Raw genomic sequence first — 20,209 nt, 5'->3', positions numbered from 1 at the left:
GGAACTTATATTTTTTTTGAGAAGGGAGACAAAATTTATGTATTGTATATGCCTGCAATACATGCAAAATAAATACAAGGTAATTTTCTAGAGGGCAGCTAGTAGTGCAGTGGATAGAGTGCTGCTCCTGGAGTCAGGAAGACCAGAGTTCAAACTCAAAATCAGACACTTACTAGCTGTGTGACCCTGGGCAAGTCATTTAACCCTCTTTGTCTCAGTTTCCTCATCTGTAAAAGGAGCTGGAGAAGGAAATGGCAAACCACTCCAGCATCTCTGCCAAGAAAACCCCAAATGGGGTCATGAAGAGTCAGACACGACTGAAATGACAGAACAACAACTATTTTCTGGGAGGAATAGGAAGTGAGAGGAACAGGAAGGGTCTCCTGTTGGAAGTGGTGCTTGAACAGAGGACCATGGAAGGTAGTATGACATAGTACAGATGGAGCTGGATTTGGGGTCAGAAGAACCTGAGTTTAAATCTTACCCAAAACATTGCTGTGTTACCCTCAGAGAATCACTTAACCTGCCCCTCCCCACCCCCAATTTCAATTTCTCCATCTGTAAAATGGGAATAATTTTGCATTTACTTCACAAGGTTGTTCTGAGGTGCTAATGAAATAATATCTGTAAAGTGTGAGCTATGTCACATTCTTCTATCACAAGAGGGACTAAGTAGAATAACGTGAATGGAGAAACACAAATGCATTACCTCTGGTTTTTTTAAACCACCCAAAACCTCAAAGTGAGAACTCTAATAGCCAAGCTTTGTTTACAATGTACTTTCACATTTATTATCCCATTTAAATTTCAAACTCTGTAATTTGGGTAGTACCCAAATTATTATCCCCTTTTTTATCCCCTTCCAACAGAAAAGGAGAGACTCAGAAAGGTCTTGGTACTTGTCTAAGATCACACAGCTACTAGAGATGGGACTCAACCTCCAATTGATGCCAAGTGGGTGCTCATTCCACTAGGTCTCACTCATCACCTACGCCCCAATTTGGAATCAATAAAGTCATAGAGGAAGGAACTTATTATAGTTATTTTCCATTAGAGATATAGATTTGAAATACTCTTTTTTTCCTCCCTTCCTTGAACTTGATTCTTCTAGTATTTAATTATGGAGTATGTAGTTCTGTGGTGACTGATTTTTAGCATCTGTTAGCATATTGAATCCCTCTTATTAGAATGTAAGTTACTTGAGGGTAGGGATTGTCTCACTTTTATATTTATATTCCCAGTGTCTAGCACAATTCCTGGCACATAGTAGAATACTTAATAAATGCTTGCTGATTTAAGAACTGACTTTTGAAGTGACAGTGGAGATCTGTATGTGTTCATAAGCAGACAGGGAAGGAATCACTGTAGAGACAGAAACACCTCCTGATTCCAGGTCTGTCACTCTATCCACTGTGCCACTTACCTGTCCCATTCTACTATTTGCCAAAGATTGGACTGTCCTATCATGAATATAGGGTAGAAAATTAAAAATGGATCAATTGTGCTTTTTGCTACTAGTTATAGCAGAGTTCATCAGAGGAGAAAGACACAGAATAGTTCTTACTGACTCTACTGTTTATATAGACTGACTTGAGGCTAAATACAGTGAAAAAATCTCTTCTGGAGATCCAAAACTCATCTATTTTCTCGAAGGTTCTTGGGGCTAAGGTTGATGTTGGCCAAGCATGCATACTCCCCAGAGATGACCCAACACTGGAGCTCTTAGCTAAACTACCTTTAACCCAAATTCAGTGAGATTAGAACAGAAATGGATTAGACTTAGAATAATCTTTGTTTAATCCATTATTTTGGAATGATAGCAATAATGATTTATCATTTGGATTGCTTTTCCTTTGAATTTTTATTTCCATACCTTTGGAAATTAAGGTGTAGTTAAAATGAAGGTAATTTTTCAAGACCAGGGACGAGGCAAAATGGCATGGAATATAACCATTAGATAGTCATTTTCCACTCATGAAGGCTATGAGTAAATTTGGGTTGGTATAGGATTACATAAACATTGAAACTCATCTTTGGAAATGAAAATAAAAATAAGAAGAAATATCAATAAATTGAAATCACTTGAAAATCTTTCCAAACTATGTTTTTTAATCAGACCTAAGTCTAATTAAGAAAAAAAAAATCACTCCTTCAATATCTACCACAATTATATATACAGTCTAAGTACTTACAAAAAATTATCTGTCACAGCATTCCATACATCTATACTTTTCTCCATTTTTTCTCACTTTGTAATCCCTTGCAATCTAACTTCTGACCTCATCAATCCATTGAAACTATTCTCTTCAAAGTTACCATTGCTTTCTTAATTGTCCCAATCTCTTTCCTGGTCTCCTGCCCTTCATCAGGAAGAGTCTATTAGGCATTTTGAAAGAGATGTCCCAAAGTCATCTCAAATTCAAAATGTCCAAAACAGGTCTCATTACCTTTCTCCCCAAACCCATCTTTTTTCTTGACTTTCTTATATCTGTCAAGCATACCACCATCCTTCCATTCGCCAGACTTTCCAGGTTTACATCCTCCAAGTAATTCTCTATTTTTCCTTCTCTCTTACACCAAGTTCAAAACCTTCCTTTAAATTCCACATATCTAATCAGTTGTCAAATCTCATTGATTCTACATTCACATCTCTCACATCTGTTCCTTTTTATCCACTCCCAGAGCCACCAATATAGATTCAACCTCTATCACCTGCCAAAACTACTGAAACAGCCTCCTAATTGGTCTTCCTTCATCTATTTGTTCACCTCTCCCATCCATGCTCCATGTAGCTGCCAAATCCATAGCCCTAAATCATAGGCCTGCTCATTCCTCTAGGGCAGAAATTACATTGGCTGCCTATTCCTTTTAAGATCAAGCATAAATTCCACTGTTTGGAATTTAAATCAGTTTACATTCTAGCTCCACCTTCACTTTACAGACCTATATTACTGCCCTTCACACACTCCATGGTCCAACTCAAGGGCCCTACATGCTGTCCCCCACACATTCCATTCCATTTCCCATCTCCATGTCTTTGTATGACCATCCTCCATGTCTGGAGGCATAATCCCTTCTAATTTATACAGTTTTAGAATGCCTAAATACCTTCAAAACTCAGCTCAAACTTCCTCTCCCACAAAAGGCCTTTCTTGGATCCTCAAGCTGCTAGTGATTCCTCTCCCCACCTCCCCATCCCAAACCCAGAATAATTTTGTCTTTAGCATATTTTGTATCTCCCTATACGTGAACACGTTATTTCTCCAAACAGGATGTAATTATTGGGTAGGTACAATTTCATTGTTGTCTTTGAATCTCTAGCACTTTGCACAGTGTCAGGCAGATAGCACAATAAATTATTAATTATTTTAATAAATTATTTTATTAAATTTTATTAATTTATTTTATTAATTATTTTAATAAATTATTAATTATTTGGTTATTGATCATTTTTTCCTCATCTAATCCCTAGTGTATCTGGGTACACATATGTAAACACATATTAATCTCAATACTGTAAAAATAAAAACCCAAGAAGAAAATAAAATGATGATGCCAGTTCTAAAAATTAGACAAAAAGACAATAACAAAGATAAAAAGGTTACCTCTTTGGCGATCAGGCGGCCATCGACTTCATTATAAACATTCTTGATCTCTGCCACATTTGTGAGGGATGAACTAGCTACATTCAGCCCAAAGGAAACTCGCTCCTCTGCAACAAGGGTCATGGCTTCACAGCCAACATCCTCACCTAAAATGAAACACTTGGAATCATCACAATGCTCTCTTGCTTTGGGCTCACTTGTAGACTGATTGGTGATCACTTTCCTCATTTTCTGAGGTTAATTATTGTCACAGGATCATAGATTTTGAGACAGAAAGGGCCCTGGAGGTTATCTAGTCCAATATCTTCATTTTACAGATGAAAACACTGAAGAATAAAGAGTTCAGGTGTCTTGTCTAAGGTCACACAGGTAGTATCAGAGTTGTGATTTGAACCCAGATCTTCAAACTCCAATTGCAGTGTGGCTTCCACTACCCCATACTTTCTCTATTAGTTTCTTTTTACAGACAGGAAATTAAGTCATAGAGGAGGTAAAATGTCTATTGACATACACTAAATTCATAAACCAGTGACAAATAGGTCACCTTGTTGCCATCTGTTGCAAAGCTCAAGCACTCAAATCTCTAGGAAATGGAGCTACCTTCACAAAAAGCAAAGTGCAAAATAATGAGCAAGCTGAGTAACCTCATTATCACAAACTCGAGGCAATGAGATTTATAGACAACACAGTAACTTCTCTTGAAAGCAATTGCTTGTCTACCCATACAGAAATAGGAAATTTTTTGATGAAATTTTGAGACTGAAATTTGCTTGCATTACCTTGGAAGTATAACGTGAGAACGAGAGGTTTTTTCCCAAAATTATTGCCATGGTATACCAGTCTGGATTTTTAAGCTGTGTTCCTCTAAGTGCTAGTATCATTGGGTATAACAAGAGAAACTCAGATAGACCCAGTGATGCAAGATCTATATGCCAGAAGGTCAGATAAATCAACAGACCATCTTTATAGAAAAATCTTTGTACATAGTTGGAAATGAAGGAAAGAGCCACCCTTCAAGAGGTAGTGGGGCTTTAGTAGGTAGATTTATTTCTCCATTTTCCCAGGAGGGATTTGACCTCCATGACTTTCTAGCGCATAGAGAGACTCTTTCCCTACTTGAACAGCCAGCAATCAATAATGAAAATGTGGATGTTTTGTCTGCCTGTTTAATAATTGAAGATAACAGAATACTTTAGTTAAAAAGCTTCTTCATTAAAAGGAATGTAACTTATTTATCGCTCTCTTGCTTGTCCATTCTCCCTCTGCTGACGTATTCTACCGCTCCATTATGTGATGCTATATATTTGAAATCCACGGGATGTTGCCATTTCCTTTTCTGTTCCTTTTTGTATTGTGTTGTAAATATGTAATGTCCCAATTACAAAGGTCTTCCTTAATGACTCACCCACACTAAGTTCATTCTTTGTAAATACAACATAAATAACTGTATGTCAATTTAAAAAAAATAATAGGAGGCAGCAAATGCCCCATAGATCAAAATGTAGCATACCCTGGACTTTCACAGCTTGGAAGTTGCCACAGTATCTTGGGCCAAGTTTGTTAATAACTTCCAGAGTTTCCTTTGAAATTGCTTCCTCAAGCAAATAGGTAGGGCCAAGCCGCCATATTAAAGATGACTTCTGTTTCCAGACTTGAGGGGTACCTATATATCCATAGACATCAATAAAGGATGAATGATCCATTGAAAGGAAAGAACCTGGTAAGGTTTGGATGTACAGCATCTGTAAGAAAAGAGGATTATATGTCACTGGACTGTTTGGAGAAATTTCTCCCATTGGCACTTAACTTCCCCAGGTGAAACAATCAAATTTCCAAACACATAATAGCACTTGAGAATACTTTGGAGAGTATGGAATACTCACCTCTCAAACACTTCCTCAGCTATGAATAAGTGAAAGAAAGAATGAATGAAGAAATGAAAAAGTATTTATTAAATGCTTACAATGGACCAAGTGAGACCCATCCTTTAGGGTCTAACTTAAGCCACATATCCCCCAAGAAGTCTTCCTAGTACTCCAGACAACACTGATATTTTCCTTCCTAGTCATTACTCTTTAAATAACAAATAGGATTTTATTTAAAATATGTTTTATTTTATTTTTAAATTAATAAGCATTTTTTTCTCTTTCCCAGCTCCCCACTCACTAAGGGTAAAAAAAGACAAAACCCAGCAACAAAGCTGTTGTAACTAATATGTCTAGTCAAGTAAAACAAATTCTCATGATGGCCATGTCTGTAGGATGTTGGGACTGGAAGGGACTTTATGGATCTTCCACATTCAGGTTTCTTTTCTCTTTTCTTGCTTTCTTTTCATACATGTCTTCTCTCTTCTCTGGACAATACCACAGTTATCCAGAACACTCCAAGAAAGAGTCATTTCTGGATAGATGAACTTTTCAGGTAGCTTAGGGCCTACCTTTTTAAGCACACAACTTTTTATTTTAACTTTGGAACATTTTTAGAGAACTTTTGTTCAAATGGATTAATGCATTTTCCCACCTTCTCAAAGTTCAAGGAACATGACAATCATTTTCAACGACTCAGCATCATCCATGTAAATGCTAACCATTGCACTGTTGTAAAACAGTTATAAATATTGTACTGTGTTATAAAACTTGCTTTCTGAGAAGCAATGTGCTAGAAAAAGAGAACTTGAGTTTGTTTCCTGGCTCTGTGACATCTCTAATAATCCACTGTGATCTTAGGCAAGTCACTCCATTTAGGAAGCAAATTCCTCATTTATAAATTGGATGGAGGTGGGGAAAGGTATAGGACTAGACAATCTTTGAAATACCTTACAGTTCTAACACTATCATCCTGTGATACCCTTAGGGACTAAGTGAATAGAACTCCTTCCCCCTGTATGTAATGGCTCTCAACAGCTATGGTTTTTTTGAGTTGTAATAGTTTTGTTTTGTTTTTCCCCCATCTCCTACCTGTTGGCAATCTACTTCCTCCTATTCCAAATCCTATTCTTTGGCAATTTATTTTTCTTAAGTCCTAAATGCCAGAGTAAACAGTTATTGCTGTCCAATTCCAATTCCTTACCCTTGTCCATCAAACTTATTTTCACTAGTCAACAGTTGCCTGAGGACCAGCCTAACAATGAAGAGCTAACCAGGAGATTAGCTATCAGATGATAGATTTCTTTTTTGTTTCATCACAGAAACTAATGAGACAATCAACTGAAGACCAAAGTGGTTGTATTTGCATCAGTGGAAGGAGTACCCACCCCAAGGAAATCATAGATTTTTTTGAAGTTGTAGGAAGGCCAGGGCATAACGGTTTCAGAACCTGATTCCAACCTGTTGAAGTAATTCTGAATTTTGATTCTGCCATTTCATAGTAGCTATCCCTCTTTACTTTGTATCATCAGAATATTTTAAGGGAACGTTTTCCATGTACTCATACAAGCCCTACAGCCTCCCGTTAGAGATTCAATTCAATATTAATCCTTTAGCTAGCATTCATCAGGTTCTATCATTCCATCCATTATAAGCCTACTTACTTGTAACATCATCCAGATTATTCTTATTGTAATATTATAGACAACCAGGTGGTATGATGGATAGAGTGCTGGGCCTAGAGTCTGCAAGACCTGAGTTTAAATCTAGCCTCAGACACTCATCAGCTATGTGACCTTGGGCAAGTCACTTAGTCTCTGGCCAGTTTCATCATTTCTAAAATTGAGATAATAATAGCATCTACCTCCCAAGGTTATTGTGAGGATAAAATGAGACGGTATTTGAAAAGTGCTTATAACTGTTCCTAGAACCTAGTAGGCTCTATATAAATGTTAGCTATCATTAATAGTATGACGGAAAGACTTCTGGGTTTGGAGTCAAAGGATTTGAGTTTAAATTCCATCTCTGTGTGGCCTAGAGAAAATAATTTAACCTCTCTAAGTACTAGTCTCTCTATAAAATGGGGATGATGAAGTAGATGGAAGCTAAAATCTCTTTCAGTTTAGTTATATAATCAAATGATCCTATCTTGTTTCGATTAAATTCAATAAAATTCATTAAGTGCCTACTATGTACCAGACATGTTGCTAAGTTTGCAAAAATAGCATGACAGACTTGTAAAATATTTGCTGAAATAGAATTTAAATCTCTGTACGGCTATGGAATGGCTCAGTGTACAGTTCTAGACCTCTATCAGAAAGACCTTGGATTCAAATCCTGCCTGTCACCAGTTTTATGGAAAAATTCCTTCATCTCTCAGTCTCAATTCCTCTTTTGTAAAATTGCAATAATAATACTTGTAATGCATAACTCACTGGGTCAATATAAAGATCTCCTGAGATAATATATATAAAATATTTTGCGAACATGAAGGTATCATGTAAATATCAGCAATTACTATTTGCATCATCTAGCTGTTTTATAACCTTGTCAAAAAAGGAAATGAGATTCCTACAATAGGATTCACTCTCAATGCATGTTGGTAATGGAGCCTAGTAATTATAGCTTCATTTTCTTAATTCTCACATACTAACTAATGATCTGTGCTAGATTTTTTTCAGAGATTAATATCAAGGTCACTGGTATACAGTTTCTTGAATCTACCTTTGCCCTATTCAAAATGCAAGGCATTTGCCCATTTGGGTTTTCTTGCTTTATATAATTGTTCAAAGTTTAGAACAGGAATAGGGATGGGTCCTATGATTTAACTGGTATAGGGAACTCCTGGATGAAGTAACTCCTTTTATTACTAGAGTTTGGCTCCATTTCTGCCACTTGTAGTATTAGAAAGGTATCTGAAATACTGAGAAGGAAAGTTCTTTGCTTGGGATCACCTAGCCAATGTCTGTCAAAGACAGGCCTTGAACCTGAATCTTCCTGGTCTTTCTTTACATTATGCTTTACTGCCTCTCAAAGGTTACCTCCTTGTGGCAGAGACTGCCAACAATAATTCCATTCTTATAGTTGTAATTTTTTCATTACCCCTGAATACATCTTTTGGGACTTCAGATTTGAGTTTATTTCATGTTGCTAGATGTTTTTGGATGCTTGTTTGTTAATTTTTTTTCTGTGTTTTCACCTCATTGGCAACAAACAATAGTGGATAGCAGGCTGGCCTTGAAATCAGAGAGCCCTGGGCTGAGATCCCACCTCTGAAACATACTAGCTGTGGGACCTTAGTCAAGCAAATCTCAGTGCCACAGGCAACTCTCTAGTCCGGGGCTTCTTAACCTTTTTTGTGGCATAGACCCTATTGGCAGTCTGTGGAAGCCTATGGACACCTTCCTAGAATAATATTTAAATGCATAAAATAACATATTTGTATATATACAAACACATACTATATCTTCTTGAAATAGTTATCTAAATATGAAAATATACCCACAAGCTCCCAGGTTAAGAACTGCTGCTCCAGGCCTATAAATTACAGGTAAGTAAAGTGAAGGAGGGCATGAGAGTAAAGGGTAATCCTCAAGAGGGGCAAAAAAGGAAAGGTCCAAATTGGGAAGAGAGGAAATAGAATCTGAAAAGCCAGCCCAAGTAGCTTCTAGCTGCCCATGGAGATCCAAGGTCTAAGGTGTCAATTGATCATTGAACTAAACATTATGCTTATCAGACAATTCAGAGCCAAAGACATCCACAGGAGATTAAGAAGTAAAAATATAAGCAGTAATTTCCCTTCAGTTAAATGGAAATTGATGCTTTTACAACTCAATCTGATTGCTCAATTCTTAGGGATTTTTTTTATCATAATAGTTTCCATAGTAGCCCCCAACTAGTGCTAAGGAGCCTGAGTAGTCTTAGGTACAACCTGCCTCATCTCTGATTCAGACCTTGACAAGTGATGGACCCACCTGACAGCAATGTCCCCAAGCAGTGAGCCAGCGCTTTCCTTGATCTTTTCTCACTCCAAGCTTAACTTTAATACTCCCTCCCTTTATTTTTATTTTTAGCATCCATTAGGAAATTCAGGTCAAGGTTCAGCCATGATAACAACATTCTTACAAGTTGGTGCTACTCTTTCATATTTACCTTTGTTATATGTTTCTCCTTTTTGTGTAAGGTCTTTCTCAAAACTGAGCTCATCAGACATTTCCCTGGCAGGTGCATCAATTTCTATCAATGCCATCTCCCTCAATAAATTAAACACAGATACCTCCAGAATGAAAATCAATAAAAGCACCTGAATTTAATAGCTAAAGGAGCAATTGCTTCCTAAATGTCAGTAAAGAAATAACTCCACAGTATCTTTCAGAATTTAGCTTAATATCACTTCACTCTACCTTCGCAGATCCAATGAGCTGTCCATTGATATACGTGGAAACTGTACAATTTCTTTTCATTTCCTTAGTGACAACAATGGCCAGATGATGCCACTGTCCACTTGACAGAAGGTTGCCACATCGAAACTGGAGCCGACCTCCAGCAGAGGGTTCATGTATGTCTTCAGGCTCCATAACATCTGCAATATATAAAAATGGACATATGTAAGAGCAGAAGCAAGCCACTCATTTATACATTCAGATATATATGTATATGTATATGTTTGTGTGTGAATGAATGAATGAATGAATGAATGAAAAAAATTATTAAATACCTACCAAATACCAAGAGCTGCACTAACTGCTGGGATAAAAATAGAAAGATCAAGATAATCCCTGCTCCAAAGAACTTACACTTTAATTGGAAGAGAGAACACATAAAAGAAAGTTCAGATATAAGGCAACTGGAAACATCTAGAGCACCTAAGGGTGTTGTGGTGAGGCAACTGACAAGTCCTAGAAGTCCTCAAGTTACAAAGGTCGGTTAGATAACAATATTGGGAGACTCCAGGGCATTGAGGAAGGTCAGACTTTAAGGCCTGGTGGATCTTAGGAGGGAGTGACAGGACAGAGGACAAACAAAAGCTGCTGGTCCTTTATCTCATCGGAAGGAACAGAATCGCCGATTCTCATCTCATTCCAGTTGTTTGAGAAATCAAGCAGCTCTGGAGAAGGAAAACAAAAAGGGGGAAAAGACACCTGTGTGGTAAGTATGTATCTCTGTATGTATGTATGTATATACATACATATACACACATATCCCTATGTATGTATGCGTATATATACACATGTACACACACACATACTTGAGGGGCAGCAGAGCAGTTGATAGAGTCTGAGTCAGAAAGACCAGAGAATAAGTCTGGTCTTTAACATATATTGGCTATGTGGCCCTGGACAAATAATTAAACCTATGTTTTGTACCAGGTAACTCTCTAAGACTACAAATTGCAGACAAGGAGCTGATTTGTATTGGTAGAGGAATGCTTCATCAGGAACTCTATAAAAATTTATTAAGAACCTACTATATGCCAGGCACTGTGCTAAGTGATACACAAATCAAATCATAAGTATAATTTTTTTTAAAATAAACATACACACATTTGTAAGACAGCATACATAGAAGGGCACATACTGAGGACACTAAAGTAACCCGGATTTAATGACAACTATAGGCAGTCTTGATGGAACAAGTCCTTGCTGAGGAGATATGGTCCTCCTACCTATAAAGTTATGATTTAGGATCTACTCTACACTGATATTCAATCCCCTGAAAAGTTCCTTGGTTATCTGTGTGAGGTAATCCTGCATTGGGGAATAGGATTTTATGTTTGTACCAATGTTCAAGTCTTAACAACAGGAAAAGTAGAACAGGGTGATTTATAGTTAAATGTGATGGACTGTCAACCTTGGAGACTATTAAATTGGTACAGACAGACCAAAGGGCAATGGAGATGTGCTCTATTCTTGTCCTGGATAACCAGCATTAAGGGGAAAGAGGATCCTTTAACAAATGATGTGGAGTTCTGTCTGGACTGTGAACAAGAAGCAACCCCAAAAGAGGACAATTAGCATGGGAATTTATCTAATATTTCCATTTACTATCTTTGTATGGCTATGATGAAGATAATTCTTGGCACATTAAATATTCTTTTGTATATTCACTGTTGAATGATGAAAAAATCAGCACACAAGAAGAGTAAAATGGAAGAAATTAAATGATACTGTAATCCAAAATGGAGGCAGGGAAGACAGCGAATAAATCTGAAGACCTCCCATGTCACATGATCTCATGCTATCTTAAAAGTTGTTCACTATTAGAATCCGAACAGACGACCAAAAGCATTACCAGAGTATTTTATTGTATTATTAAGTGCTATAGAAGACAAAATTATGAATGTTGTGGCTAGCACACCAAGGCCCTGTTGCTATAATACCCAATAGTGACTTTATGAGCACAACAAATCTGAAAGTGTAACTAGAACTTTCAGTTTTCTTCTGATATTTGATGACATCCAGACATAGCTTAAAGTTATTTCAATAATGTCCAAATGACATTAATAATAATAATAAATGCTGAAATTCACATAGTTTTTTATATCAGTTATTTCATTAGGGTCTCATAACATTTTCAGGTCGGGATTTTCATTATTGTCATTTGACAGCTAGAATATCTGAAACAGAACAGTTTACATAGCTTGGAAGTATCTGATGCAGGATTTGTACCCTATGTTCAATATGAACACAAAGAAATGTTTTTTGTTTTCCAAAAAGTTTCATAGGTAAAATATCATAGGGGCAAAAAAGAAAGGAAATGATCCAGACAAACTGTATCATGTATTTTGGATGAAGAAGAAAATACCTTCAGCTAGAAAGAGGTGGAGGGTGGGGGAAGGTGATGAAGGAAAGTTTCATAGAGGAGGTGGAGAGGGGATACCTGTTTTGGGATTGAAAATATGAAAAATTCTTCCTTTCTTTCTTTTTAAGAAATTATTGGTATCTGGATGCAGATAGTATCTTTCTTCATATGTCCTTTATAGGTAATTTGGGTATTTATAATAGCCAAACTGACTTATTTGCTCAAAGTCGTTCTTAAAACAATACTGCTGTTACTATATACAATGTTTTCTTGGCTCTGATTGTTTTGCTCTTCATTATTTCATGAATATCAATTCTATCTAAGTTAATTTACTTATTCAGTGCCATACCAATCAAACTACCAAAGAATTGTTTTATAGAGCTGGACAAAATGTTAACAAAATTCATGTGGAAGAACAAAAGGTCAAGAATATCAAGGGAATCAAAGGGGAAAAAGTGAAGACAGCATATATAGAAGGGCCTACTAGTATCAGATCTCAAACTATATTACAAAGTGGTAATCATCAAAACAATCTGGTACTGGGAAAAAAAATGGAGTAGTGGATCAGTGGAATAGATTCTTTATACACAGTAGTAAATGACAATAGTAATCTAGCATTTGATAAATCAAAATATCTAAGCTTTTAAGGTAAGAACGCAACATTTGACAAAAATTGCTGGGAAAATTGGAAAGCAGTTTGGCAGAAACTAGGCATGGGCCAACATCTCACACCATATATCAATATAAAGTCAAAATGGATAAATGATTTAGACATAAAAGGTGATATATGGAAAAACATAGCTGTTAGATCTAGGGAGAAAGGAAGAGTTTATGACCAAATGAGAGATAGAGAGGATCATAGAAAACAGAATATTTTTGATTGCATGAAATTATAAAGCTTTTGGACAAACAAAAGTAATGTAATCAAAATTAGAAGGAAAACAGGAAACTAGGCAGAAAATCATAGCAAGTTTCTCAGATAAAGGCCTCATTTCTCAAATATATAGGGAACTGAACCAAATTTGTAGAAAATAAGAATCATTTTCACCAGATGATAAATGGTCAAAGGATATGAATAGGTAGTTTTCAGAAGAAGAAATTAAAGCTGTTAATAGTTACATATAAAAATGCTCTAAATGACTACTAATTAGAGAAATGTAAACTCAAACAACTCCGAGATACTACCTCACACCTATTAGATTGGCTAACATGACAGAAAAGGAAAATGGCGAATGCTAGTGGGGATGTGGAAAAATTGGGACACGAATATACTGTTGGTGGAGCTGTGAACTAGTCCAACCATTTTGGAGAACAACTAAGAAGTAAACTCAAAGAGCTATAAAACTCTGTCTGCCCTTTGACCCAGCAATACTACTACTAGATCTGTATCCCAAAGAAATAAAATAAAAGGGAAAAGGACCTAGTTGTACAAAAACATTTATAGCAGCTCTTTTTGTGGTGGCAAATAATTAGAAATTGATGATATGCTCATCAATTGGGGAATGTCTGAACAAGTTGTGGTATATGATTGTGATGGAATACTATTGTGCTATTAGAAATGGTGACCAGGATGCTTTTAGAAAAACCTGAAAAGGCTTATTTGAACTGATGCAAAGTAAAGGGAGGAGAACCAGGAGATCATTGTATGCAGTAGCAGCAATTTTATAATGATGATCAACTGTGGAAGACTTAGCTACTCTGATCAAGCCAATGTTCCAAGAATATTCCAAAGGACCTTTGATTAAAAATGCTATTCACCCCTAGTGAGAGAACTGATGAACTATGAATGTGGATTTAAGCATACTTTTTCACTTTCTTTATTTTTCTCATTTTATTTTCTTATCTATGTTTTCTTTTGCAACATGGATAATATAGAAATATGTTTTGTATGACTTCAAATGTCTAATTTATATCAAATTGCTTGCCTTCTCAAGGAAGGGTAGGGATGGGAAAAAGAATTTGGAACTCAAAATTAAAAAAAAAATTCTTAAATTTTACATGTAATTGGGAAATATTTAACATAAATAAAATACATTTTGAAAAAAGAAATTATTGGTATCATTTGTTTTTTCATCACTTATATTAGAAAAATACTTGAATATGCCAATATGAAGAGGGAGTACACTGAGGGCATAAGGGGAGGGTAGAGCAAATGAATGGAGGCAGGATAGTTCAGGACAGGTTCAAGAATAGGAAGGACATTAGCTTGTGAACTCTTTGAGGACAGGGATTTTCTTTTGCCTCTTTTTGCATCCCTAGTGCTTAGTACATTGTCAGGCACTTAGTAGGCACTTAATATATGTTTATTGTTTGATTGAAAAAGAACAAAGGGTACATGATGAGGAGTAGAAAATAGACAGGAAAGGTGGCCAGAGTCAGATTGTGAAGAATTTTAAATGTAAGGCTAAAGAGTTTATACATTTTCCTATAGGCAAAATGAAGTCATTGACAATTTGTGCTATAAAACCAGACGCAAAAAATAAAAATAAAAACAAAAACAAAAAAAAAGACTATTCATAGCAGGAATGTTGGAGAAGTCAGTCAATCTCTCAGATTTAGTTTCCTTTTATGTAAAATAGAGATAATAAAAGTACTCCCCTTATAGGATTCTTATAAGGATCAAAAGAGATAATTTAGGTAAAGTGTTACATAAATGCTAGCTTTTGTTACCATCAGTCGATCATTTTGAAATATTGTTTATGTGCATATAAAATACCATAAAATGGTTTGGTTCAACTTCAAACAATGAGAGTTAGGAAGGTGTCAATTTTCTCTGGTTATCTTCCATAGCTGGTATGCTCCCCCTCTGCTACTCAGTTTATTTACCTCCTTGGCTTCCTTTGAGTACCAAATAAAATCTCATCTTTTACTGGAAGCCCTCCACAACCCCTCTTGATTCTAGTGCCTTCCCTTTATTAATTACTTCACATTTATCCTGTATAAAGTTAGCTTTGTATATATTTGCTTTCATGATGTCTCTCCCATTAGACTGTGAGCTCCTTAAGTACAGGGACTGTTTTTTGACTTATCCTCAGCACTTAGCACAGTGTGTGGCACATAGTAGGGACTTGATAAATGTTTATTTATTGATTACAAAATACTTTTAGTCAAATGTCTACCTATTTGCCATATTTTTACTGTTACTCTATATGTATTCTATACTTCTTTTTGACATGTTGCTAAGCTGTTCCCTTTCCTCCCACCCCTCCCCATTAAAATATTAATTTTTTTTTCTTTTGCCTTTTTTGTGATTTGTATCCTCATTGCTCAACACAGAGTTCCTGGCACATAGTAAACTCTCAATGAATGTTTACACATTGACTGATTGACATTTCCCCACTGTCAGCTAGAGGAAAGTACTTTAGAAAGCCTCACCCAGGGGCTCAAACTCTTTTTCTTCTGTAGAAACAGTTAAGGTCAGGTTCTCAGGTGAGAAGCTAGCTGAGAAGCAGACAAATTGATGTTCTGTCCTGGCCATGTGGCGCACCAAGGTCAAGAAATGGATGGGATGAACGTTCTGAATGGAGCTGTGTTTGCTGATCAGGAACCAGGAAGAAAATGTAAGACCATTCAGGGGAGGAAATAACCTGGGGCCTGTGTTGGGAAACAAAAATAGTTAAAAATCATTATTACTTTGCAAGAATATGTACCTTGATTTTAAGATATGTTTAAAAGAGTCATTATTATATGAGGGCTTGAATTTAACATCAAGGGTTTGGTATGCATGAACCCAGCACCATCACCTATTTGCAAAGAGTGATTCTTACCTTGAGGACAGGGTGGGAAAGATGGGGGGGAGAAGCATGTTTTTTTCCCTAGGGACAGAGCAAAAATCATGAATTTTCTTATTACCTCCCATATTGTCCCTTCTCCTCAGCTGAAAACTGGGTAGAGAAAAACTCCCTCAATCAAAGTATTCTCTATGGTCCCTGCCACCTTTCATTCAAATGGCATCAATGGAACATCATGACTTTAATCAATCCAATCAACATTGATTTAAGTGCCTACTATATTTATCCAGCCTCAAGTCGCACTTCACATCTCTTTCAGCTGTCTACCTTAGCCATCTTCTTGATACTAGTCCTTTGACCACATGCCTACCCCTCTCCACCTTTCCATTACCTCCAACTCTATGCCCCTTCTCTCTTTGGGAAAAATTGTGAAATTAACACTACCATTGCTTCTGTCTGCAGTGTAAATTGATTGTGTTAAGTTTCTACCATGGGACATCAATCTGTGACTTTTCAGACCAAAACACTCTTCCCTGACCACAATTTAACTATATGTGCTGTCTCTTCTTCCCACTCCCCTTAGAATATAAGCTCTGAGGGAAGGGACAGTTTTGCTTTTGTATATCTATACCCAGTGCTTATCAAAGTGCCCAGCACATTGTTGGCACTCAACAAATCCTTTTCTTAATTAACTTATTCATAGAGTTGAGCTGTCTATATGTGACCAAAGACAGAGCATGAGAGATTTCTAAAGCAGGCACAAATGTCATTTTCATGCAAATTGGAGAATTAGATTGAATATACATTTATTATGCTCCTACAAGGCACTATGCTAGAGATTAGAGAAATGAAGACAAAAATGGAAACCAGTTCTTGACATCAAGAAGCTTACATTCTATTGTGTGACATGAAACATGCAAACATGATTATTTGAGAAAGAAGAAAGAACTTGTACTTTGTAAAATGAGAAAAGACACCACATAAAAGGTGGCATATGGGCTGAGCCTAAAAGGAAGCCAGTATTTCTCAGAAGTGCAGGAAAGACGATCTAAGTTCAGAGATAGCTAGCTGGTGCACCAGATAGAACACTTGCCTTGGAATCAGGAAGGTTTGATTTTAAATCTGGTTTCAGAAACTTAACTAGCTCTGTGACCCTGGACAAGTCCTTTAATTTCTGTTTTCCTCAGTTTCTTGAACTGTAAAATGGGGATAATAATAGCACCTACCTCCCATGCTTATTGTGATGATCAAATGAGATATTTGTAAAAAGCACAATGCCTGGCACATAGTAAGTGCTTCATAAATACTTATTCCCTTCCCCTTCTTAAGTACTGCATAGGATGTATAGGGCATCCTATGCAAACATATGGAGGTATGGCATTGAAGGCCAAGTACCAGGAAGAGCAGATAGACCAGTCTGACTGTGATTACAATTTTGAGTCCAAAAAGGAAAGTAACGTGAACTAAGTCTGGAAAAATAGGTTAGAGACAGATTGTGAGGTCCTTAAAATGTCAAAGTGAGGAGTAGGTATTTTATCTTGGAAGAAGTAAGTGGTCAATAATGGCTATTTGAGTTGAAGGGGTGACATAGTCACACCTGAGCTTTAGAAAAAATATTTTGACACATGTGGAGAATGAGTTTGAATGGAAAATGATGCTCAAAAGGGAGAGCAAATAGAAGACTACCATAGTAGTCTATATAAGAGGTGCTGAGGACCTAAACTAAAGTGGTGGTCATGTGAGTGAAGAGGAGAGACAAGAAGTATAATTTGGAGACAGAAACAACATGATGTGGCTGTTGATTGGATATGAGGAATAGGAAAGGATCAGAGGTAACTCTGAGGTTGTGATCCCTGGTGACTCAAAGGATGGTAATATCTCCAAAAGAAATAGGGAAGAAGATAGGAAGACATAATGAAATCTTTTTTTTAGAAATGTTGAATTGGAGATGTCAAAGAGACATCAATGCACAAATGATTTTTAGTGATGCACTACTGGAGCACAGAAAGCAGGTTAAGGCTACATATTTGGGCCTCATGTACATAGGCATGATAATTGAATCCATTGCATGGTCTCCCATCCCCCTTTCAGTGTGGTTACCTTCCTGGAGGCTTTCTAGTTTGTTAATACCCTTCCTAAAATGTGGCTCAGATTTTTTGATCTCCATGTGAGTGACTTAGTTTCAGGGAGATAGACTACAATCCCAGTCCTAATACACCACCTGGCTCATGCATGTCAAAGGTTCCAAAGAAACACCTCCCTCCCCCACCAACGATAGTGTGTATGGAATAGTACAAATCCACAGGAAGAAGGAAGGTAGTGTGGAAAGAGTAATGGATTTAGAATTAGGAGAGCCCAAGGTCTAAACCCATCCCCAACATGTATTAGCTATGGTGGCCATGGACAAATCATTTATCCTCTCTGTACCTCAGCTTCCTCAAATGGGGATAATAACCAATGAATATGCATTTATTATGTATCTGCCTTGTGTCAGTCACTGTTTTAAGTGCTAGGGATACAAAGACAAAAGAATTATAATCTCTAACTTCAAGCAGTTTACATTCTAATGAGGGAGACAACCTACACATGCATTAATATATGAAGACAAGCATAAATCAAATACAAGGTAACCATAGAGGTAAAGACACTAGCTACTAAAGAATGCCAACAAGGCTTCCCTCAGTAATCTGAGTCTTGAAGGAGACCAGGAGTTAGAGGCTTGGAGGAAGAGCATTCCAGGTTTGAGGAAGAGATATGCAAAGGAGGACATGGAGGATGCAGTATTTTACGTGAGGAACAGCAAGCAGACCACCATGGCTGGATTGTAGAGACAAGACAAGGCAACAGGCATTTATGAAGTGTCAGCTACTGTGCTAAGTGTCAGGGATATAAACATAAACAAAAAGAAAATCCTTGCCCTCAGAGAGTTTATATTCCAATGGGGGAAAACAATACAGAAAAGTAGGGAATGAGAGGGGAGCATGGAGCAGAATAACTCACAAAAAGAGTGGAAAGGTAGGAAGGAGCCAAGTTGAAAGAGTTGAAAATGCCGAACTAAGGAGTTTGTATTTTATCCTAGAAATAATGTGGGTGGTGGTTTGGGGAGGGGGTAGCATGTTTAGAAATGAACTTCAGGAAAATTACTTTGGCAGCTATGTGGAGAGTGGATTAGACTGGGTAGAAAATTGAAGCAATGAGATTGAGCAGAAAGCTCACAATAGACACTTCTAGGGTATACAATGAAGATTGCAATAGATTCCTGTCTCACAGAGTTGCTATGAAGATCAAAGGATATATTGTATATAAAATGTTTTGCAGACATAACATATATAAATAGACAATACATGTAATTATATTACATATGTAATGTATCTATTTATGTTACACATATATTATGTTTACATATTATATTTCTATAGATACTTAGATAATATATACAGTGCTTTGTAAACATGAAAACACTGTAAATATTAGCTATAGTTATTTGCAGCATTTAGATATGCTAGAAGATACAGTCTTACTTGAGGTACTATTTAGACATTTAATAGGAAAATCAAAGAACGTTTGTCATTTTGCAGTTGAGGAAACCAAGAACCTGAGAGAAAGAGTAATATGTGCAGTCACAGGACTGTTCAGTGACAGGATTGGCTTTCAAACTCTACTGCCCCAACTTTGGCTTCTAGGCTCTCTTGTTCTACCATGTTATTTCTCAAAACATTATCAGAGCACTGAAGCAGTGTTACCCATTTTGGTAAACTGGTATCATAGAGAAGCATCTAAAATAGTTTAATAGAGAAATAGGCAAAAAGACACCTACCTGTTCCAATGCCTCCAGAGATTGAGTGTTCTGTATTGGCACCCATAATTGTCGACAATGTAGGGATAAATAAACAACTGGAAAAAAAAAACAAAAAAAATCCTTAAAATCATGACTCTTATATAAAGCTATAAACAAGTCATTCAAGACCAGTATGCAATAGGTGGAATTTACATATCATTGAATGGAAATGACTAGACATTGGGACAATGATTCTAGTCATATCTGGGTTAGTGATGGATCTCTTAAGGTAAAAATTATGGTACTTGTGAAATGTCAAAATGGAATATACATATATATACATACATGTAAATACATGTAACTAGATAAATAGATAGATAGGTAGATAGATAGATAGATAGATAGATAGATAGATAGATAGATAGATAG

The 20,209-nt window shown here is 36.6% G+C and overlaps 1 protein-coding gene across 3 annotated transcripts in view; it reads right to left on the bottom strand.

The window, feature by feature from the left end:
- WDFY4 (WDFY family member 4) overlaps nt 1-20,209 on the bottom strand; it is a 365,261-nt gene that overhangs the window by 263,220 nt on the left and 81,832 nt on the right. For all 3 annotated transcript variants that reach the window (XM_027859244.1, XM_027859252.1, XM_027859263.1), the window contains exons 16-20: nt 19,820-19,896; nt 15,647-15,865; nt 9,874-10,052; nt 5,116-5,347; nt 3,606-3,751 (exon numbers count right to left, since the gene is read on the bottom strand). In XM_027859244.1, the coding sequence (XP_027715045.1) occupies nt 3,606-3,751; nt 5,116-5,347; nt 9,874-10,052; nt 15,647-15,865; nt 19,820-19,896 (853 nt within the window). The remainder of the gene's footprint in view (nt 1-3,605; nt 3,752-5,115; nt 5,348-9,873; nt 10,053-15,646; nt 15,866-19,819; nt 19,897-20,209) is intronic.

The sequence above is a fragment of the Vombatus ursinus genome, unplaced genomic scaffold (assembly GCF_900497805.2).
Source record: "Vombatus ursinus unplaced genomic scaffold, bare-nosed wombat genome assembly UNPS02000749.1, whole genome shotgun sequence".
NCBI lineage: Eukaryota > Metazoa > Chordata > Mammalia > Diprotodontia > Vombatidae > Vombatus > Vombatus ursinus.
This window is presented reverse-complemented; position numbering and strand designations above follow the sequence as displayed.